General features: G+C 40.3%; 1 protein-coding gene across 5 annotated transcripts in view; it reads right to left on the bottom strand.

Annotated features, from left to right (window-relative positions):
* The window catches only part of cntn4 (contactin 4), a 275,881-nt gene that overhangs the window by 14,848 nt on the left and 236,404 nt on the right, over positions 1 to 24,629 (bottom strand). For all 5 annotated transcript variants that reach the window (XM_088083789.1, XM_088083787.1, XM_088083798.1 and 2 more), the window contains 2 exons: positions 14,978 to 15,105; positions 2,572 to 2,747 (listed from right to left, as the gene is read on the bottom strand). In XM_088083789.1, the coding sequence (XP_087939915.1) occupies positions 2,572 to 2,747; positions 14,978 to 15,105 (304 nt within the window). The remainder of the gene's footprint in view (positions 1 to 2,571; positions 2,748 to 14,977; positions 15,106 to 24,629) is intronic.

The following is a 24,629-nucleotide window of genomic DNA, read 5'->3' as shown; positions in this document are numbered from 1 at the left end:
ACATCATCATTTCATCAGAGCAGGTTCTGTAATAAATTGGACATGCGGAAAGATGTGGTAAAATGGCAGTAAGAATTCTATGGAGTGGCTGGCAGCTTAATCAACGTATGTGTAGATGCAGAGCAATTTATTAGCCGGAGTAGGCTGTAAATTATGGTCTAAGAAGTGAATCACAGAAGTAACAGGATAGACACCTCACTGCTGTATTTTTTTATGCCTGCAGTTTTTGAGGGAGCCTTGAATTTTCTTTTAGGTGAAAAATAAGTCTGCGTATCACATGCTGAGATGTATGCTGCGAACCTTTGGAAGTATACAGCGGCTGACTGAGACTGGTTGCAGGGTGCGTATGTAAATTTCATTTTAAAATAAACCACAGGCAGCAATTTTCTGCCCATAAATAATACACTTGATACAAACATTCCCCTCTGCACTGCGGCTGAATTTCTTATGACCCGGCTAAAAGAAGAAAAAGGTATAATATTGATGTAGCAATGAATCTTCAGTCACCTCTTGACCTTAAGCCAATAAAATCTCTGAAGGTGTTGAAAAATAAATCAATGGCTTTTATGCAGCACAGGAGCGCAGTGGCGCTAACAGAATGAGCATTCTTCAACACGGCACAATCAGGTTTGTTTCTTCATCACTTATTATGTATTCTGGGTCATCAGCAAAATGATGTATAAGTTGGGACAGAAGGTGGGTTTCTGAGCAACTTCATCATCGAATGACTCGAAGCTTATGGAGAGATTAACATGCTCAATAACTCAAAACGGAAACCTGTAACCTCACAGTGCAGAATTAGCAGTTTGCATGTAGCTATCTGATCAGAATCATGGATTTCAAACAGACACTGCGGGGAGAAACGCCTGTTTAAGGTAAGGCAGCTCACTGTTATTGTGTGTGTGTTTGATGAACATTGCAACAGGCTCTATTTGGGTGATCATTTAAAGTTTCAGTGTGGTACTTTGTGATAGTGGTGCAGAGTGGTGGCTGTATCTGGAAACTGCATTATGTATTTTAATATTTCAGAAGGGGAAAAAAAAATCACAAACAGTTGTGTGGTGCCTCTTTCCATGATCCTGTGTGGCTGATGAGTACATAATTCTGAATAAACACACTAAATCCTGCATTGACACAGTTTCATATGAGTGAAGCTTTCCTGTTTGCACTGAGGTTTAGCACAAACGTAGCATATCTGAGATAAATCTAGTGCAGTATTCTAATGGTGAACAACTTCATACAGCATTGTCAGTGGGGAAGCTTCTATGCTCTTTATTACATATACTTAAGTTACTTTAATACCGATGCCACCTTTATGTTTGTGTTAGGAGGCTTGTGTGCTTTCCATCTACGCAGCTCGTTCACAGTTTGAGATATAATATCCAGCCCAGTCACTTGAGGGAAATGTTGGCATTTTAAATTTCTGCAAACCACAAAACATGTATGTGTTTCAAATGTAGCATATGAGCTTTCATAGTATATGAGTTGGCTTTTTTCAGGACTGTGGATGGTGTGGTATCTAGGCGAGAAGCCTGCTGAGCTGCAGACCACTGTTAAAGACAAACAAGCAACAAAACTGGTTGTGTTTGAGCAAATCATTCAAGAAAGCTAGCATATGTCTTTTTAGTGACCTGTCGCTGTTTTTCCAACCAGAGATTCTGCTGTGAGAAGCATTCATTTTACCAAGACATCACTGCTTTTCCAGCAGGGATATGGTCACAAAGATTGTTTAATTTTAACCGAGACATCTTTGCTTTTCCAGCCAGGATGGTCCGGGAAAAAGTGTTTTTTCTTCTTCTTCTGTGTCATCCCTGCATTTCTAGCAGGAATAGCGCCACGTTTACACATAGAGCAACAAAAGTGCAACGAAAAGTGGTTGTTGTTCTCACATAGACATCACTGGTTTTACAGTAGGGATAGTGCAAAGTTTTTTTTTGTTTTGTTTTTTTTTTTTTAAATCAAGACATCCCTGTATTTTCACCAAGACCAAGACGACACTGTTTTTTCAATGAGGATTGTTCCCCAAGAACTCGGGATTTTGAGCCAAAAAAATGACTTGACCATAACCAAGTGTCTTTTGTGCCAAAACTAACAGTACATTACCACAATGTAGTTAAAAAATAAAAAAATGTTAAGTTTCAATATATCCACGCATAATATTGTACAAATGTCATGTATTTGTAGTTTGCAGAAATATACAATACATTTTTTTCTGGCACTATGGTATCAATATCTCACTAACTGCAACAGCTAACTTTGTGTAGTCTTTTTTGTCGTTATCACTGCTAGTAGCTGTTGTTTCTTGCTGGAATGCCATCTGTCATGTTATTAATGTGTGAGTTATGAGTGTAACATAAAAATGTATCTCTAAATAGTAATTTCATGTTTTCAGTAAGTGTCTGAATAGTGAAAATGTACATAATGTGTAAGCTTTGAATGCCATGCCACAGGCACATCCTCAGCAGTTTGCAAATGGGAATCTTCCTCAGTCACAACAGCATAGCTTTTTTAAAAAGCAAAGGCCTGAGAGCCTCGCGGGTTGTCAGAAACCATTAGGGTTTAGGAACTTACACCTCCCACTTTTTCAAAGAATCCTCCGTGGCTCCCGAAGTGGATGAGCTGCTCATTGAAGAACCAGGTGAACTTGAGCTCCAGCGACGGGTCGTGGCTCACTTGGCAGGGCAGGACCACGCTCTCCCCCACCGTAACATCCAGCGTGGACGGCTGGGTGGTGATGACGGTCGGCTCTGAAACACACACACGTGCATACACATTATATAGGTTTTGATCAAACACAGTGTTCTGCACCCCGTTTTTGAGGCATTATAATTCAGCACAGGAAATGGCTTTGCAAAAAGCCGAGCCCTTCCATCATCCTTATGGATATGTCAGCCTCAGTTAATAGAAGGATATATGGGACAGAGCACACAGCAAACTAGGGCGCACAGCTACAATAACTGGTATTAGTTTCGGCCTGAGCTTGTCTCTGTGGGGACTCAGAGACATGTCTCTCCTGCATCCTGAGAAGCCTCTATGTGTCACTGCCAGCGCAGCCTTCAGCGCGGAACTCCCCCCGAAATTCCCAAAACGCAGCGCGAGGAGAACAGTAAACAGCAGCGAGCACTCCTTCCAGTCGTCGCCACTCTCTTTTCAAGCCTGCAGTGCATTACAATGGCATCACAAGGGAATAAGGCGAGTGTCCCTTATCCGCACTTGTGTGTGAGCAGCGGAGGAGGAGAGGCAGGATGAGAGGGAGAGGCTTTGTTCTCGGAGTGTACAACACCTGTCTCCCTCTTGGGGGTGCTGTGATTACTTGGTTGAAATTGCCACTCTGAGCACACAGACTAAATTAACCATGGCAAATGATCCCTGGACAGGCATAGATTCATGTAGAAAGTGCCGGCAGTGCAGTCTTCATCCAGAGTGAATTCGATACCTCCATTGTATTGGCCCCTTCCCCTCCCCGACAGACACACACACGCACACACACACACACACCACCATGCGCTCCCGATGTGATTTATCTCGTCGTTTTGTGATATCAGGCCAGAATGCTATCAGCTGGTAGGTTTTGTCATATACACAATGAAAGTGCATCTGAGAGCCCCAGTCCTCTATAGCTGGGTCTAAATGGTGAGCGATGGCGGTGCAGTAAAACCGTGGTAATAACACACGGGAGGTATTCAAGGGTCTGTTTCTACTCTGTCTGCTCTGTTTCCAAAGGCCGGCTACACCTTGTAGAACAAGTGCAGGAAGCAAATCGAAAACCTAAAAAATGTAACAGGTAAAAGCCACACTTCCCTTGTTTTGCAGAGGTTCTCAAAATGATGTGAGGAGGAGGAAACACGAGAAAATAAAAGGTTTAGTGAGGATCTACAGGGAAATGCCTGGATCCACAATCAAAAATATTTACTCCTCTGTCTACTCCAGTGGTTCCTAACTAATGGGTCATGGTCCAAAAGTGGGTCGCAGGTCTTTTCTGAATGGACTGCGAGTGACTTGTGAACATGTAGTGTGTGAAAAACTGTCTGGCCATTATTTTTGCTTTGTTTTTTCTTTGGCCCTCTCCAAAGCTGTAAATATTTTCCCTTCAGCCTCCCTGAGTGACTTGGGGAAAATATATGAAGTGTCCGTCCCATATGAGGTGTTCAAGGACTGTAGGAAATTTGAAAATCCAATGCTATTTTTTTTTTTAAGTTTCTGGCTGTGATAAATGTTTTTTACGATTTTTTTTTAATCTTGGCAGGCCTGTAGTTTGGAAAGCATTTTTTCTTTAAAATCACAAACTAAATTTTAAATCACAAAACAATATTGAAAAATAAAAACCACCAAAGTTATTTTATAGAAAACAAATTGCCAAAAGTTTGTAAAAATTACCAAAAATGTTAATAGCAATAAAAAGGGAGGATTTTTTTGGTCCAGGCTAAGCCCTAAATTTCCTCAAATCCTAGAAACATCCCTGGTTTTAACAAATTCCACTTTATTCTTGCAATATTTTTTATGTCATTGCGTTTTAAGCCTGCTTCTTATTTACATTTTGTCAAATAAAATTGTATATTGGGTAATTCTCTTATGGGCGGACCTTGAACCAATGACTAAGAAGAGATCTGGACCAAGGGGCTTGCCCAGTTAGTAACCACTGGTCTTTGCAACATGAAAACACACTACATTTATCTTATTTATTATTTCTCTTTCCTAACATTAACTCTTCTCCCCATGCTGTGCGCTGCTCTGCCTCTCCAGGGATCGACTGTGACAATGATGATGGGAATATGCTCCCTTATTACCCTCCTCTGTCATCATTTGTGACAGATTATATGGACAAGCAAGGTTGGTTACACAACCACACTCTGGGCTTTTGAGTGTAATTTGATTGATTTCTATCTTGTATAATGCCTTGTTACCTGCTGCCACTGTAAACGAGAGGATGGTAACCCACTTACTTATCGGGGTCAATCAGAGGCAAAGATGGAGAGTGTGTTAACGTGCTGAGACAGACTGGGTGGCACCGCGGGAAGTGCTGCTGCTGAGGTGGGTCGAAACTGCCACTGATGTGTTACAGTTTGTACTTAAGATACTGGCAATTTGTGTTCTCTCTCCACAGTCACCTGTTTTTACATGACACAGTGTTTGACATGAATAATCATCCGTCCTTCCATCAGTTATCTGTAAGCGCTCATCTCATTCAGGGTGGCAGCGGGGACAGGATCCGGTCGTTAAGACTATTACAGCAACATGAATTATAAGCCATAAACTTCTTAAACCAATATCCGTCATGTGAACTACATAAACAAGTGTCAAAGGTGGGATTTATCCAACCAGGAATGAAAGTTTAGTGGGCCAAGAAATTCCACCTGTTTGTTGTGGTAGGTACTTTGAAAGCATACTGTTGCTTTACAAGTCACCAGTTACTTAACAATGGAAAAATTTGAACAGCTAGCTGTTCTAATGCACTGTTGGTGCAAAACGGCCAATATCTCCAACACTGAACTGTCCCTTTAAGCTGCAAACAGTCACCCAGAATTGTTTAATGCTTAAATGAATAACAAACTGATAAATATCTTGTTATTTAAGCAACACTGAACTTCTAACCTTAAGCTGCAACGACAATCACGTGCCATTATGAGGCAAAAGAAAGTAAAGGAGGTGTGGGAGCCAAACAGATGACTTACTGACAGCGGCTCGCAGTGGGAACACTCAGAGAAGCTGTGCAACCATAACATATGGTTGACCTGAAAAGAGAGCGAGCTAACAGTTACCAAATGACTCCCCGCTCCTCTCCGAGGCGCACTGACACGCCTCACATGGCCAGTTTCACCAGTCTTCCTACAAACAGCCGCCATCATGAATAATGCCCACACTCCTCTCTCTCCCCTCTTTGGAGAATCCCTCCCAGCTTTAATGGTCTATAGCTGTAATGTGTACGTGTGTATTCTCCTTGAGTGTGTAGACACTGTAGTTTTCCACACAAGGTGAGTGATGTGAGCTTGAATAATGCATGGGGAGGGTGTCGGAGAGCCATGGGTCACGTGAGCCGAGGATTTTGAAAACAAAGCTAACAGAGAAAAGCTTCACCCTCGCCCTCTGAGTCCTTCAAACTGAGATTCACATGATGAGTGGAGGCATGTAGGTTCAAGACAAACAAACTTGTAAAAGAAAAGGTTTTTCACTCACAGGACAAAGGCCTTTTCTATAAAGGTGCACATCAGGCTGCGGTTCATATCATGGATTTGAAGGTATATCTATTCAATATGCATCACTTCCATGTTGCTGAAAAAGCCCTCGTGTCTCAGTATAATCTGATCATTTTGATACAAAATTGTGGTGATCTTTTTTAAAGTTTTTTTTTTAAAGGAAATCTTTCCATCCCCAGTTCAAACCTGGAAAAGTCATGGAATTTGCAAATAGCAATTTCAAGGCATGGAAATGTTTTGGAAAACTAAAAATACCCCCAAAAGGTTTTGGAGAGGTCATAGCATTTTGTTTTACAAACCTGTATAATAACACATGATGTGTCCAAGGACTGTCAGAAATTTGAAAATGTAATAATTATTTCTAGCTTTATAGTTTCTGGCTATCATAAATGGTGTTATTTTTGAAAAAATGAAAAAATCAAAGGTCTTTCAAGGATGAACTTCAATGAGGGAGAACATGGTGTACATCGCTCAACAGATACATACAAGATGCACTCAGCTCTGTACTTTTAGGCTGTGCAGTGGCACATCTGTAGCAACCTGCTGGTGATCACTGACAGATGGCTGCTCATTATTTTTCTATATGGCAGTCAGGAGGCACACATTGCACTTTTTTCGTATAGTTGCTGACAGTCAGTGTGGACGAAAGGGTTTGCTTGGAAAAGCGCCTCCCAAACATTTGTATAAAAGCAGAACGTTTTCCGGTCCAAGTAACTGATCACACAATTTATCTTATGTTTCATCCCTCCAAACACAACCCCTCCTCCCAAACAAACAAAAGCAAAAAAAACAATGATCAGTGCCTGGGATCAAATCCGCTGTGATCCCAGAAAATATTTTTTTAATCGAAATTAATTAGAATAAATAGGCCAGAACACACTCTCTGTGAAAACCTCCCTCCCTCCCAACGCTGGAATGGGCTGTTGCGCATAGCTGAAATATCTCCCTTTCACCCTCTTTCTTCATACTTTACATAATTATTTGACATTTCAAGTGTAAAATCAAGTGCACTCCCCCCCTGGCAAAGGCTGTCAGAAAATGTGCATCATCTTTGTATTTAAATATTTGTCATGTTTTGCCTTTTTCTATGGCGCCTGGCATTTCACTCCAAATGAGGCCATTTGGAGGAGCTACACAAAAAAGCATACTAGTTGTGTGTATCCAAAAACAGGTAAAGGAAGGTGTTGGACCAATTTTTAAAAAATGCAGTAATTCAGAGTATTTGAAGAAGAGCATTGGCTAGAGACGTCTTTTGTGTATGGGCTAATAAATTGCACGTGAGGGAGGCACAGTTTTCCAACCTTTCTGCGTGTTTTTTTATTTAGAACGGCTAAAAATACTCTTGCCTTTCAATGTGGTCGGACTACATGTCATACATGTACACAATCTAACATGTCATGCATGTCACACAAGCGACTAACGTTTTGTTCTACGTCATAAAATATGTCAGTAAATACCCCATTCGCAAAATGTTTGTATGCGTCTTAACAAATGGTTACATGGGACTATAGAACATCATGACAATGAGCAGAGCTTAACACAGCTTTACAGCCTTGTGGCAGTGGCGACACGAGCATAGTATAGTTCCTTTTTAGCCCAACGTTAGCTTCTGGTGATTGCATTTAGGCTTTAAAAATCCTGGAAGTGGCATTCATTTGTAAAGATTATCTTGCTGAACAAAATGCGTAAGTATCATAAATGTTTCTTAACCAGAGCTTATTTTCAAAATCCAATGGAAAAAACTTTCGAGGAAAACGTCATCCCTGAAGTGCTCTAGTGAATAGGTGAATAAGAATCTTGAGCCTCAAAATGGCACTAGAGAGAAAGTTAAAGGATCACCAAAAGCGATAACATTTAATCTTGATAGAAATATAAGTGTGGCAAACATCATGCAAATCTAGTCAATAAATGTTGAGACATTTACTGAAAAATTACTGACATTGCCTTTGCAAGAGCCATGTTAAAAAGACAAAAGAGTCAGATACCTTAAAAAAAAGTGGAAATGCAATGGTGTCACAGCGTTGGGAAGATAAATTGCCTACAGAGTTTAAAGAGGCAAACAGAAGTGAGCACAGCATGATCTCTGAAGTTTTGAGTTCACTGACCATCTGTAATGATCGGAGGCAACCCTAATTGCAGCGGCTTATCTCCAGTGTAATCAAAATTCAGGGAGCATGTCTATAATCAAGTGCAATTAATCTGCTAATATCCCCCCAGTGTTGGAATAATGGGGACATTAACAGGCCTCATCTGTTGTGACTGCTCCTCCGCTGTTTGCGAGGTGGCTTATTCACAGCAGGAGACGTCTGATGCTTTTTGACAGGTATTTTTCGGCATTCATATCACCAAAGTCAATTTGAATAAACTACTGTCATCTCCCATAAGGGCTGCTCCCGCAACATGCATTTCTCCCCGCTAAACAGGTTTCCAATCCTCAATGAAATAGTGCATGTAAATTACCCCATCCCATTTTCCAAACAATATTGATTGTGACAGAGAGGCACATGATCATATACAGGAACATTTGTACATCAGCTGCAGAAAAACTGCTTTAACATATGATGATGGAGAGGAAGCGAGTGAATGGGGGTGTCAAATAAAACCCATATTCCCTTTCACAGGAATAATAAGTGGATAACGGCGCCGTCTGTTTATGCTGAGAAGACATACGCGGGTGTGTTTCCTTGCAGCTTGATTGGAAAATCACATATAGGCCATCAGCCTGAACCTACAGAGAAAGCGGCGGGTTTCACCTGCCCCCCCTGCACACTGATTGGCTGGGGGGGGTTCTGTACCATTTTCATTTCACAGTGTGTGATAAATGGGCATAAGGAGAGTGTAAAGTGTAACTGGCAGGGTGTAGCAATGCTGGGCTTTTTATTATGCCTCCAAGTTGAGCTCCGTGCTTAAAATTTGAACATGTTCCATGTGCAAAACAACAAATACGCTGGCATTTAATAGCGTTAATTTCTTCAATTCATTATGCAGAGGTTACTAATAATTTCCGTAGAAAGGCAGTCATCAATGGGAGGCTTCTGAATAAATCTGCAGTAAGGTGCACTCTGAGCTCTCCCCACATCCTCTACTGTTGCCGACTTTCAGGCATTCATAATATATGAAATCTGTCTTTTATAATTCAACAGAAAAAGGAAACATGCCTTGATAGTGATTTAGAGAAGAAAGAGCTGCTCTAGTTTTTTTTTTTAATTCCATTATCTGATTTGTTTTCTGGTTAAAAAGAAAAAGGGAATTCCTATATAAATACAGTGTAGGACATTCCTTTTGCTGTTATTCGCACTGACATTAATCAATGTTTTTTAAAAGTATTCAATCTAACACTTGACTGTGGGGATAAAATATTAATTCATGTATTAAAGGAGCAACTTGGAGGAAAAAAAAAAAATCCAACTGATTCTAGCGGGCCGCTGTGTTGTTGACATGGCATTTCAAAGGATTTTACAGATGGCTAACTTGTAGAAGAAAGACAATTAAATGGACTGAACCTTTGAGCAATAATCTAAGAAGAAGAAGAAGAAGGGAGATGAAGAAGAAGAGGAGAAGCTCTGTCTCAGAGACTTTATGAAAAAAATGATTTGACTTCAGAGAGTGGTGGAAAACTTCTCATCATATGGTCTTGGGAATTGGAGGGATTTCGGCGCCATGTTATTAATTTTTTCTTTACCCTGTGCTATTTATTGCCTAACAGGTGAAAGGTCTTTTCAGCACCATCACAAGCAAACGATTACTATGTGCTGCTTGTTTACATGCGGTTACACTGAGGCGTATTCTCTCCTAGGTAGGCGAATAAAGCTTCTGAGTGAATCTGCCAAGCACGATCTTGCCCAAAGGGTTTGTCTTGACATCTCAGAATCTGCTGCTTGTAGTAAAACTGAAATGCAGTGGCAGCTGTCTGATTTGTCTAAAAGATTTGATGCCAATAACCTGTTAAAATATACATGTAAATCTATGGCAAACCTGTGAAATATGAGGCATGAACTTTTGTCCTAGAGGCCAGTATAATGGAGATCAATAAGTCTATAGATCTGACACAAGCCAACCAATGGGGAAGGTCAGGGCAGAACAAATAACAATAACACAAATGAACTGTACAACCTCTGTGAAAAGGAGGTCACGGCGAGGGTATAGTTCACTGAATAAGTCAGCAAATCCCTCAGGAACTGGAGGAGGTGAGAAAACCATCCCAGATGGAAATAGGACAGAAAAACAGCAGTATGCACAGAGTAAAGCCACACAATTCACTGCATGTTATATCCAACTCACATTCAGTTTCAATGAAGATTACTTGTATAGCTCATTTCATACACAAAGGCAAAGTAGCAGTAAAACACTATAAAGATACTGATGCAGATCAGATGCTGATTTTCAACTAGCTTTGTATCAAAACAATGTTGGTAGTATGTGAAGATGAACTGTGGTAAATTCTCTCCATCTGACCAGTGGCTGGATACCCCGCCTTCCCTTCAGGAGATACACCAGCAAACAATGTAATTTATGTCATTTGACGGAGTTTTGCTGGCTCTTGCTCAAACTACAGGCTGTACTTTCGCATTTTCTTATTGCCCGCCACAGTTGACACAAAGAGTATAGAGCTGGATCAAGAGACTAACTTCTTTCTCTCTCTCTCTCTCTCTCTCTCTCTCTCTCTCAAAGTCGAATCGAAATCTGATCAAACGGTAAAACTTGGCAAAACAGACTGAATAAAAATCCAGCTTATGTCACTGTACTGCCTATTACTTCTCTAATATGTTTTACAACACATATTTTTTTAGATTATATTTTGGGGAATTTTCCCTTTATTGACAGTACAGCTTATGAGAAACAGGAAAGGGGGGAGAGAGAGGGCGGGGTGCCATGCAGCAAAGGACCGCAGGCCAAAAACGAACCCAGGCCGCTGCAGAAGCCTCAGCCATATGGTGCGCACAGTATACCAGGTGAGCTAGAGGTCACTCCTCAATAGGGATGGGTATTGAGAACCGATATTAATTGGCACCTGTACATAATTGGGTCTGTACTTAAGCACTAATAAGCTCCATGACAAACAGTGCTGCTATCTGTATTTGTTTTTTTTTTTTGTGTAATGTTAATTCTAACATATCCGGCAACGTGCTCCTCATGATGACAAAGCTGCCAGCATCAGGGGATGGCATATGGCGTTTATTGTTGTGCCGCGGCTCACTCCTCTGCTTGTAGTTGTAGTAATAGTAAGGTGAATGTCACTCAAGCTTACGAGAGTGTGGGCTCACTTTTCTAAAAGTCACCACGGTCCAGCTAAATGCAATTTTTGTCAAAAAATAGGTGCAAGTGCAGCATTCCTTAAATATTAAGCAGTGCAGTGTCTTTGATAGCTTTAGCAAAGCAGCTAATGCTGACGTGAGTCCAGCAGTGGAGCCCCGAGCCTCGGTGGTCCGATGGCAACGCTACAATGAGTAGCAAAACTAAACATGCAGGCAACACTCGTTAACACTAAAAAGACTGCAGCTCATAGTTATGTCCCAGTTAATGCCATCAATTTTAAGCACTTCTAATGTAACGTTATGTTCCAATTTATTAATCCCATCTTAGTGGATAGAAGTCAGACACTCAAGTCCGACCCATTAACCATTGCGAAAAACAAGGGAAGATGACACAGAAATAAAACAGCAGAATTTCAAAGGGCTGCTGCCGAATTCATCGTGAAAGACAGCCCTTCACTTCACTGGAGTAAAGTTGGTTTAGCTACGCTTGATGACTGCTGATAGGTTTGCTAAGAATTAAGTTTAAGCTGCCCTTAAAATAATAAATGTTAAGTAAAAAGGACTATAGTTACGTTTTTTTTTCATTCAAAGTTATTCTAAGTTCTAAGTTATTTATTGATCTGATCAGGAATGTAGCATTCTGGTAGTTTAGGTTTTCTATCTCTTGAGAAAAAGCACCCTTTTTCTCTGTTTTCTCTTGTCATGTAGCTCCGATTTCAAAAGTATTTAAGTCTCTCTATGTATGCAGAGACAGCCTAGAGTTATGTGAGGGCCTCCTTAATATCAGTGAAATAGTTCTTTAAGAAAGCCAGCAAAATGGTATAAAAATATGAAGATTAAAAGTAAATCAAAATGTTAAGAACAAAGGTATAAACAGAAAAGGAGGACGAGATGGCTAATGGTGAGTGTTTAATCATAAACAGTCCATAAGAGTTTTTAAACTGCATTTAAAGGTAGTCAAAGTTGGTGCCAGTCAAACATTCCCAGGAAGTGTGTTCCAACTCTGTTGTGCACAGTAACTAAATGCTGCTTCCTCGTGTTTAATAAGCACTCTTCAAACAGAGAGGCTGAGAGGGTTCATTTAGTGAAAGACAAATGTATTTTGGTCCTAAGCCACTGAGAGTGTTATAGACAAGCAGCAGTACTTTAAACACTATTTTTGACACACTGGAAGCCAGTGAAGAGATCTGAGAACAGCATTTAGTAGGAAGTAGCTCAAAAAATTCCAGTCACTTCTTTGCTTAATTTCTTTGCAGAGAATTTAAAAGATGGCCGTAACTCGGTGACAGAGCAAGGCAAACTTGGGTATTGTCTGTATAATTGCGATAGTTAATATTTTGTGTTATGTGACAAAAGTAGGTCAATATATGAGTAGAGGTCCAATACAGGTCCAGTAAAGGTCCAATCATTGAGCCTTGGGGAATTCCACACATTGTGTTGGTAAGCTCAGACGCAAAATTACAGGCTAACGTGAATGTAAACCCATCCGTGGCGATGGCATACTAAAAAGAGCAAAAAAGCCCATGAACACTCACAGGGCCAAAATGAAAAAACAAAAACAAACTAAAGTCTACGTTGAGATTTTATCTACGTAAAGTAGTCACGTCACATACTGTACATGTCATGTGACATAAGCGATATACATCCCATACTAATGTTAGTTAAGAAATTTAATAAACATCATGATTTAAACCATTATGTTTTATTTAAATCTATCCAAGTAATTTAGTTGCCTTAAAATTCTTTTCTTGTTGAAACACAAGTTTACTTTAAAGGGACACTGTAGCATTTAACAAGCCAAAATCAACAGACAGGTACCGAGAGCATCATAGTTTGATGCACATGGCCGCTATCCAAGTTGGCAAATTTGACAAGATGGAAGTGAGAACATGTTGCCTGAAGATATGATTTGAACTACCTTAGCACTGTTCCTGTAAGCACAGTCCAATTCTTACAGTCTGCCAAGTAATACTGTAAAGTCAAATGTATTCATGGCAAATTTATCAAAGAACCCATTTGAGGTTAAGAAGTTACTTAGTTGATGCCTGTGTACTGATCCCACTTGCCATTACTTGCCTATGGTTGTCACTACCAGTAATTATATGATTTAATTTTTTTTTATTTTAATACTGTTTATTTCTATCTAATATCGTTTTTTTTGCACTGGGACTTGTGTTAATTTGTTATTGAGCTCCCCCTGCCAGGCTCCTGCAGACTGGTAACGATAAATGACATGCCTTGCTCAAGTTTGCAGGGGATTACATTTAATGACAACTATTGGCAAGTAATGGCAAGTGGGATCATTAACCCTGCTACACTAGAGAACTGGTCCAATAAGTTACAAAGTAATGGTATCATGCTGCTCAAGGGTTGGTAAGCTCAGATGATTCAGACTATCTAGTACTTTTCATTTTATTATTTAGAGGTCAGCAAAGTCATATTTCTTAGTGTAAAAGAGTTTAAATTAAACTAGTATGGGTAGATTAGTCAGCCTATCAATGGTACCAAAATGAGCACGGGCATTATTGACATTGTTACTGATGATAGTTAGAGAAGGTCTGCATGGTTCTCATTTCCAAGTTGCAATTATTATTGAGGTTTACTTTCAATGTGTCAAGGTGATTTTGAAGTTTTGTTTGTCGCCTTTTGTGCTCAACTTTTTGGCATTTCCTTTTCAGATTCATTTTTGATTCAGCGTGTCTCCATGGTGCTTTTTGTTTGCCAGATAACGATTTAACCCTGGGTGGAATGACACTGACAACATTCTTGATTTTGTGATTGAAATAATTTAAAAGCTCATTCACAGAGTGCAAAGTAAAGGCAGAAAATGCAGAAATAGCTTCCTTAAACAGTGCATCTCTATTTTCACCAATGTACCACTTTTTCAACTGTTGCTGTTCTTGTGTGGACTTAGGGAGTAATAGACAAATCACATAAAACACAGATGTGATCCCATATTGCAAGGTCAGTTACGTACAATAACGCTTGAAATATTAACACCCTTAGTGATGGTAAAACGGTCTCTTACTCTGTTATGAAGTGTAATAAGTCACAGCAGCAGAGCAGAAACACAATCCCCAGCCCAGATGATCTAACAACACCAGGCCTTTTTCACACAGCATATCCTCTTTTAGTGGAGGCACCGAGGCAGTGAGCTGAATGTTTTCAACACCTCTGCAAACAGACATAGCAACCGAGGTGTGTCTGTCTCTCTGGTGATGACAATGCAGAGATAAAACTGTGCTCCTCATGACTTATCAAAAGACGGAAAAAAACAGGTGGTTGGAGGCTTCAGAAAAAAAAAAAATCTGTGTCCTTCTTCTCTGTGTTGGTCATGTTTTATTTATGAAATCCAATACTTCGGGTTAGTTTTTCCGGGGGAGCAGAATGAAACATCAAGCAACTCTATGTGCTGTCAGAGTGAAAAACGTGTATTTGAAAAAGGTGTCCAGTATTTTATTGGTCAGGGTCCCTGCTGACTGAATTGCAAAAGAGACTGATGAAATTTAAAGAGGAAATAGGAAATACCTTTAACTGTGACACTTCCTGTGCTGCTTGCTACACCGAACTGGTTTCTTGCCACACAGGTGTAGAGACCTGCATCAGATTTGGTCGCATTCCATACTCGAAGGTTCCCGTTGTCCAAGATGGAGACCCTGTAGTTAAAAAAGGGACATTTGTATTACTGCTGTAGCATCAGCTTGCACTATAATAACAAGTGCTGCAATGCACATATGTGAAGTTTCAACTGTGTGACAAAGGGTTGACAAAGCAGCAAAGACAAGTGACTAACACAGCAAAGAACATTCCTCCGTGTCTCTAATTAAGTTCTGCTTCTTTGCAGATGACAACGATGAGAAATAGGATTGTATTTTCAGGGGTGATTAATTCAGCGCATGACTTCCAGATATCCAGGACAACAGTGGCTTCTTGCCCTTTATACAATGGCCACAAGTGCTTCAAAAAAGGTCAAAAGGCCTTAACGAAACTTGACATTTTCTAAATAACAAGCAAAAATGGAAATTGTGCCCTTGAAAGCTAGGTACTGTGGGAAATCAAGGGTGGACCAGCTCATCAAAGCACGCTGAATTTTAATTATGTGAAATGCTCTGCTGAATCTGCAAACTGTAAATATGAAACGGCGTCAGCCTGATTGTGAAGGGGGGGAATGATGTGTGGCCTGTAAATTGCTCTGTTCACCTTTGAGTCAAAGGAGTCACAGAGAGCGGATTCAGTCACTGTGAGATGGCAGCGGGGGTTTGAGAGATGCAAGCAAACGGAGGAATACAGAGGGAGAGGTGAATCTGTGTAATGACTGTTCTTGATTCCCATACATGGACACCACCACATGTGCGTTATTTCACACATGTGCAGGAACACACATGAACACTTAAAGCGGCACGAGTCGATATTTTTCTATTAACAATGGATCAAATGACTGTGTATTCGTAAAGGGGTCACTCGAAATGACAGTACCACAGAGAATTGTCACAGGACTCTGCAGTTCCCTTCAGATTTAGGCCATGTCTACAAGACAGATATTTAAAAATGGCCTTCCTTTTACAAAATATCTCTGTCCAAACAAGAACGCAAAACAACCCCAAACACTCACTCATATTAGCTGTCTTCCACCATCACCCATTTTAACAAAGGTTGTGAAGTGCACAAGTGTACCTTTTTCAAAACCTCTATTTGAGGTCTCATAACGTGAAAAGTTTACCGTCTTTACTATTAAAATATTTATTAGCAGTGCCAGGAAAATGTAGACAAACCAGTAGTCTGTTGGTGTTGTCATTTTTGGCATATTCTCATTACACAAAATGCATACGTGAATCGAGGAGATAGCATTATTGTGTCCTGCATTCAAACATTTTTTTTTATGCATTTACATATTTAAAAGAAACCAAAGTTTAGAAAATTTTGCACCTTAAAAGACGTTTTTTAAAATTTTCTGTTTTAGTGACCTAAAACATTTGCATGTGTGTTTGCATCTGGACAAGAGGTCAAAACGTAGGGGAAAAAAAACTGTTTTCAAAAATACATGTATATGTGTAAATGGGTCTTACAGAGTGTTTGAAAATCTTCTGACATATGGTTCACTCTCACAGCTCTCATCAACATTAGTTTACAAGCACAGTAGGTAGCTGTGTAAACCCACGGACTGGTAAAGAGACAAAGTTAGTGTCTAGTTGGTAAAAATAGTCTACAGCACATGAAAACAGATACCTTTCTCAGCAGTTGGCATGGACCAAAGCAGAGCTACAAGAAATGTTGGACTTAAAATAAAAATGAATAATTATGTTTCTCTGTGTCTGCTGTATGTGATGATTTGCTAAATCAGCTTTTTAAGGTGGTGATATATTAGTGTTGTGGTTACAGCTTGTTGGGCTGACTTTAAGTGGCCAGAAAAGAGAAAGATTTAAGATCACTGCACATTTCTTCATTTGTGTTTTTATATTAGACCTGTTGTTAAACAATGAATCTCTACAGTCAGATGCCTTTTTGTTTCAGAACATGAATAGTTCAATCTTTTGAAAAATGCAAGGTTTCTAAACTAGATGGAGACGGGAGAGTGAACTTCAGTTGATACTGAAAAGGAGCGTTACAGTGGTGGGGTCTAAAACATTGAGCTAAAAGGTGCCATGAAGCTTTATCGAACCGCAAAGTTGCATGACAATTCTCTGTGGGCTCATTACAAGTAGTACAACTACCGATTAGAGCCGCTTCAAAGAAGAGGTTTTTTTTTTTATTAAATCAGTGTCATATTTTTCTAATTTCTTTTTTTTAGAAAGTAGTATTTATACCCATTCATCTGACAGATTACTGGCTATTCCCTTAACCCTACACTGCTTCAACTGTAAAGCACCAATTAGAACAATCTGTCTCATACTCACCCACTACATGACTGCATCACCACTGGAACAGGGCCAAAGTAACAGACTGTATTTTAGCACACTGGCTTTCCAGACTGATGTCACTCCCTCAAATTTAAACTTCCTCCTCTACTGCTTTTGATTGATTCCAAACAGCCATCTAACCGTTGAATATAATTGAGGATGCAGCCGGAGCTGAAACACAGAGGAGTTTAATCGCCATGGTAGGAGTCTAAATGACACATGGCACCGGAAACAGTTCATCAGCTTTCACTGTTATGTGAGCAGGCGGTTTCTTGTTTGCACCAGTGATGCATTTAACTGGATGTACTTGTGAAATGCGGTTGATACTGTGTGACATAGTGTTACATCCCTTGCTCCCTGCTTCGGTGTCTGCATTGAGTCTTTTTCAAGTGGTGGATGTGATAAGAAAAGGCAGAGACAGTTATTGTAAGAGGATCTGCTTCTAAAACCACATGGTGCTGCTGAGTGCAGACTTCTTGGTTTATATCAGGCGTAAGAAAAAAGTGCTGAATGTAAAGTAGCCAACAATGACCATCAGTTACATGAGGGGCATATCTCTAGTGTGGGATGGCCCACAGTTAATGACATCAAACCTGGAGGCTGATAAATTTGAAGAAAATGGCCCATTAAATGGCACCACAGTCCTACAACTGGCAATAACCCTGAGCAGAGTAAGCACAATTAAAACAGCCACTATACATTAATTACACTGTGTTGCTGGTGCTCTGGGTATATAGTAAAGTTTGTCTTGATGACACATGTTATCTGGAGGTAGCGGTTCTGCATTATAGTGAGTTTTTACCACATACACATCAATTATCAATTAAAAGCAGTGTATAGAATTTAATGGCATCTAGCAGTGAGGACTGCAGATTGCAACCACCTTAAACATTTCCCAAGTACCAAGCTTGAACTCCTTGTTAAGATTCCTTTTGTATTCATTGCTCAGAGGGGTTTTTACCAGGAGCTGAATTATCTGCAGAGGTGTCTTTCTCTCCAAAACAAATGGACCCTGATGATTTAAATTGGTAAAAACACTCAATAAAGAAGTCTTATGTTAGAAATTGTTTTTTCTCCTATGATGTATATCTCATCAGGGTCTAGGCTGCTAGCCCACCTAATGTGTGCTCAGCTTTTTTCTCTGATAATTTCACACCCAGACATTCAAGAGGTTGGTACCGGGAGCTAGCCTTTCTATGAAAGTCTTTCTCTCTTCAAAACAAATGGACCCGACAATTAAAAACAGCAACTAAGTGGCAAAGCAAAGCAAATTCTAATCAGTTTATTCTTAAAACCATGTGGAGGTTTGTGCCAAATTTGATGAAATTCACACATGGTGATTTTGAGATATTTGGTTGACAAGCTAGAAGCAAGGTCATAGAAGCCTTGACCTTTGATATTTGACCACCAAACTCTAATCAGGTCATCGTCAAGTCCAAGTAGAATGTTTGTGCCAAATTTGAAAAAAAACAAACAAACAAACAAAAAAAAAAAAAAAACACTTTAAAGCTTTAGATAGCTTTAGATGCATTCACAAGAATGAGAAAGACAAAACCACAATGACCTTGACCTCACTACCAAAGTCTAACATGTACATCAATAAGTTCAAGTGGACATTTCAAATTTGGGTACATTTTCTCAAGGCGCTCTTTAGATATCATGTTCATGAGAATGGAACTAATATATATAAGGAAATGGACTCAAGCAGTTTCAAATAAAATACCCCCCCAAAAAAAAGTTTTTTCGACACTGTGGTTCATCACAGAAGGTGCTGCTAACAACAGTGGCAGATCCAAAAACATGAATAGCCTTATCTAGAGCTGGTGTTTGGTCTACCTGTTATATGCTACTGTTGAAATACGGCAGACTCTGTGGATGAGGACCCGCTCCCCCTGAGATATGGACGGCTCATTCTAAGGCAACAAAAACAGCAATTCTTATTTGCAGGTGATTACAAACAAAAGAAAACATACTTATTATATTACATCCCTTTTCTGTCAATATATAACCCTAGATCCTAAACACTGGACCCTTAACTGGAGTGAAAACAAAATGGAAAACACCATTTCAACTAGAACAAGCTCTGACCCAATTCATGTCAACCAGCACAGGCTCACAGCAATACCTCAACATAACTAAATACCTGCATTTGTGCCATGCACTCTGTGTATCCACAATCCCCTTATCCTCAGGGACAAAACAGCTATCACGTGACTTGTGCACGATGCATCTTGTAAGAGGAGACTGTACAAGTGGTGCCATCACAATGGCTCCGAGAGAAATCCTCAGTAGCCCTCCCGTGGAGCTGAGACTGATCTCAGCCAGTCACGGCATTGTCTACCTTTATTTGAAGTGTGGAGAACGGGGAGGCACATTTCTTTCACAGGCTGCACAAAAAGACAAGCAGACCGGCTATCTGCGTTTGTCATTTAAGTCTGAAGCTAATGGAAGAGCAGATGAGGTCAAATACAGTAGAAGTCAACCGAGGCGCAGCCGGGGTGAATAAGAGATGTTGGTGTACTATTAACACATTTCAGTTTTGCTCCGGCCTTCCCTCGTCTCTGCCATGGCCCTGACAACATGTCGGCGCGATATGCCCATTATGCGAGGAGACATTTCCCACCTCCATCCCAGAGAGAAGCCGGCAGAGGGGCAGGTATCAATAATTCACAGGTGAGATGAACACAAGTGCCACTCCTTTCATCCCTACCTCACACAGGTTTAATGGACACGGCAATAATTCTCCTAAAAGGAGGCGATTATTTTTGAACAAGGCGAGATGGCTGAATGCACTCGTGTAATCCCGAAAAAACACAGCTGTGTATTTTGGGTGAGATCAAGCCTCTGAGGACAGGGGCTCTGCAGCGTTGATCCTCCCTGCTCTGTGACAAGATGAAAGAGACAAATAACATCAGTCACAGAGCAGCTATCACGGGCACTGTGAAGTGGAAATCGCAGGAAAAAGGCCCGGTCCAAAGTAAAAAGCCTGTTTTTTGTTATATCCTTACGTTCTCTTTGCTGTTAACAGATGCAGACGTTGCCTTTTTGTAAGCTTCCTCGCAATCAAAAAAGCACTTGAAAGCCTTGTTTTTGATGTTTCATTCAGACACATTTTGTCTTTGATCTGTTTGATAAATTCGACATTGTGAGAGGAAACTGTCACAATCCAAATAATGAGTTGCAAATAAAGGAGGCAAGAAAATGTTGCGTTGCGCGCTTTGAAGCAAGGAATGTGGAGCGAGTTTCTAATGGCAGCAACTGGAGCCTCAAATAGTGAAATAATGTTAGCTCACTTTCTACATAAACACACTAACAAACGCAATTGAAGAATAGGGAGCGCACTCATAAAAATTCAACATACAAACAATATGCCTAATCACAGATTAGATTGTGATTTGAGAGTTTCAAACAGGACCGCTCATGAATACTTAGCGACTCTGAGATGCCATGGCTGATTGGTGGCGTGACTGCAGGGTGGAGGCCTGTATGCGTCTCTACTTAATTAACAGGGTAAATAAAACAGGCTTGTGAAAATAGGGGTTAAGATTCTATCAGTGGGATTACTCAGCCATGAGACCACAGGAAGAGAGATCGTCGTGAGCTTGCTGTGATTCCACCAAATAATTAGTCTCAGCCAAGGCCTTTCTATACACAAAGACTGTTGCCTCAGTGCACACACAGCTCGCTCAACTCACCATCGAAGCAGCCATCCACTTCCAAATAGCAGACAAGTAAATGGGAAAAGTAAGTGTGAAAAAAGCACTGCAGGGGTTGTGTTTGATATTGTGTTTGCCTGCCATGGTGAGCTCGCAGATAAGGCGAGGTGTGTCCGCGTTACTATTTTCCAACCCACCACTGACCATCATCGACCTACCTGCGGGTGATGTTTCTAATCATAATTGTATCAAAACGTCAGTGTTGCTAACAGCGCTCGAGGCTGTATTGCGGCGGGTGTGCAGAGAAAATAGGCGAGGTCACCATATCCTCTGAGCCGGGACAAGGGGTGGGACCTAACTTCAGGTGTTGATCTATGCTCTTGACTGCTTTAAAAACCCTGAAGTGTGTAGTGGAGAGGGACTGTTTGAGATAAATTGAAAGGCTGTCTCTCCTAAGGTTCCCCACAGTGTGCTGTGCTGGAGAGAAACGGCCTTGTCAGTGGCATAAATCAAGCCCAGCTGTGCAGCGTAGACCCAGGACGCTACAACTTGCCTAGCATCATGCAACTGCAGTACAACTTTTCAGATGTCTGCTTCATGCAGCATCATGACTAAAAGAACTTGCCATTGATATGCTTTCTTAAGAAGTTGGCAACATTCTTCTAAATGAGGTCTAATCAAACACAACTGATTCTGCCACACACTGTCATAAAACCGTAAACCTAAATATGACCCCAAAACAATTATATGCGGATTTGCATGGAACTATGATTATCACTAGATCTTCGTTTGGCTGAATAAGGTAGGTAATTTACTGAGGAATTCTTACTTTGCAAATTACTGACACGGCAGATTCACATGAGATTTGGATCACAGACTCCCTATGAAATCATTACAAATTACAAAAGGTCACCAGGCAATACTAGTCCCATGTAAACAGGGCTCTAGCAATCACTCTAAGTATTATACAGCATAAGCCAGGCATCACCCATTTCCACACACTCAAACAATATAGGCTACAATGCAAGGTGCTACCTGCTCTACAGGAGTGATAACCATTCAGTATCTTGTTCACGGACACTTAAAAATGTAGACTGAAGGGGACAGGGACTGAACCACTGACCTTCTAATGAGTGGAGCACCGCTCTATCTCCTCGGCCAAAGCTGCTCATGTGAAGGCTCCCTTATTTTACACCACAAAGCAGTTACACCCTTGTTTTTTTCATTGTTGTTCTTTCAGTGAGCAAAGCCATTGGCTCACTCTGGAGGAACAGGGACACCTGGGCATTTACTTTTGACAATTCTCCAATAAAGGTGTAATTGATATTGATTTTTTTCCTGTACTCAGTCCTGTACCAATGGCTCTTACCTTGTCACGTGGATCATTAGCTGCAGCAAATGATCAGAGTGTCACCACATGGTTCTATGATAGACGATTATTAGCTCTGAGGTGATCTGATATGTAAAGCTGTGCACAACTAAATTTAAAAGCTCAGACAGAGCCGGCCAAAGCAAACTCCTACAAAAAACAATAGATAGCTCAAGCTAACTGGGTGGTTAACATCAGGGGTGGACGGACACACAGCTCTTGTCTGGTCTGTAAAGGTTACAGAAACAAAAATGTAACCAAGGTTACGATATTGTAACCCTTCTATTAGCACAGGCAGGGCCCTTTCTTTACCACGCCAGTAAGTCTGAATGAATTATACTTTGGTGCTCATGATTCCTCCAAAATGAAGTGAACGATTGAGTTGTTAAAATCTAACCAAGCTAACAATGTTCAACAGTTGTGAAAAGTGCAGATGAAAAGTGCAGATGACAAGAGTTTTGCTTCTAATTTTTCATCATGCCTTTACAAGTAGTTGTTTTGAAAGTTGAAGTACAAGCCCAAATTACCAAAAACTGAGATGTTTTTGGAAATCAGGGTTCATCTAGAAAGGATCCGCCGGTTTTTGATAGAGAATGCCAAACATGCTCTTTAAGAAATGTTATTTTTTTAAATCAAAACCATTATCACATTTCCAACATGAACACCAGCATATCAACACTGCGACTGTGCACCAGCTATCAGGGGGGAGCGATGTTGAGGCGTCTCAGACGAGGCAGCAAGTGAAGTCTTGGAGCTCTCTACGCCTACACTCTCTTCTCTCAGCTGCGTAACGTTTTGTCTCATCTGCTTTCTGTGGATAAGCGAGGGGCAGGCTGAGCTGTGCCCCCTCTAGTTTGATTTTGAGTAAAATTTAAAAAAAAGAAATTAAACTGACTCATTTCTCACAAATAGATAGAGTTGGTGCATCTTCGATGGTCTGATGAAAAAAATAAAATATGGTTTTGACCAGTTACCTTTTTTTTCTGCAGCATGGTTCAGCGGAGGAAAAAAAGTTTTGTAGCTATGAGTCAAGGCTACTCTGGGCAATGGGAGTTTGAGGCAAGGCCCACTGGCAAGCATTCAAACACCTCTCTGTAGCTGCTGAAAAAAGCAGTCAGTGGCTCTGGATGAAGAGAAAGGACTCCACAGATGGCATCTATGGGGTGAGCCTGGAACACCAGGATTCACTGCTGGACCCTCTGGAGGTGTCATGGGCTTATGACACTGAGGGAAGTGGGCGCCCACTTGATGAACCAGAAGATATCATCGCTAATTTACTTCATCACTGCTGAGTCCAGGCAGCATACTCAAGGTGTGCATCTTAAGGGATACCTGCATCTAGTCCTAAAGACCAACATATAGCGGTGTACAACTCATTTACAGGGCCTTCAAATTGACATCTTATATAAAGACAACAGGGCCCTGCAAACAAAGCTAAACAACCTTGACCAACACCAACAGAAGGAGGCCGTCAACTGAAGAAATCAGGCTCTCCTGGAAGAGAAAGAAAGGCTGAAGGAAACTGTCAAGGAGTTTCTGATCAAAAGTCACAAGTTGAGGATGCTGAGCAGGAGTAGAAATTACCATTTATATATTATCCTTATATATTAACCATTTTTTTAAGTTGTTGTTGAATGATCTACATATTATTTTTCAATGTTTATGTAAAAAAAGAAAAAGAAGAAGAAGAAAAGTTTCTTTTCTGTTTAATGATTAAGTAAAGTATATTATGTTTCCTTTATAGTTTTCTGCTTATGTAGGATCCAATTTTTAGTTTAAATTTCTTAACATAATATACTGCTAGCTATTTTCTAGCTGTAATATATACATATTTGTAATAATTATTTATTTAATCACTAAATGGTAAATAAAGAGAACTCCCTTTTTTACTCGGTAATTGATGTATTGTAAGAGCCAGATCATGTCTCCATCTCATAATTTTCCTTTCAATTAAGTGTCAAGAAAAACATTATAACAAATTGTTTTTATGAATATACAGAACAACAGCATAATTTCACCAGCGTCTTTGCTCAACCGTGCTGGAGTTATGGCGTGTCTGATTTAGCCACGATCAAATCACTTTTTAAATTCTTATGTAGCTGTCTAACAAAAGAAACATAATTAAATAAAAGCAGCTACTTAATGTTTGTGAGGACTCAATACATGAGCTAATAAATGAGCACACTCGGGGACTACAGTTGTCTCACAGTAAACGTCGGTTGGAGAGTGATGGTATGTTCACATCCTGTGTTTTCACT

This window comes from Plectropomus leopardus, chromosome 2, assembly GCF_026936395.1.
Source record: "Plectropomus leopardus strain MGB_pleo_1.0 chromosome 2, ASM2693639v1, whole genome shotgun sequence".
Classification (NCBI taxonomy): Eukaryota; Metazoa; Chordata; class Actinopteri; order Perciformes; family Serranidae; genus Plectropomus; species Plectropomus leopardus.
The sequence above is the reverse complement of the archived record's forward strand: the minus strand, read 5'-3'. Positions and strand labels throughout refer to the sequence as shown.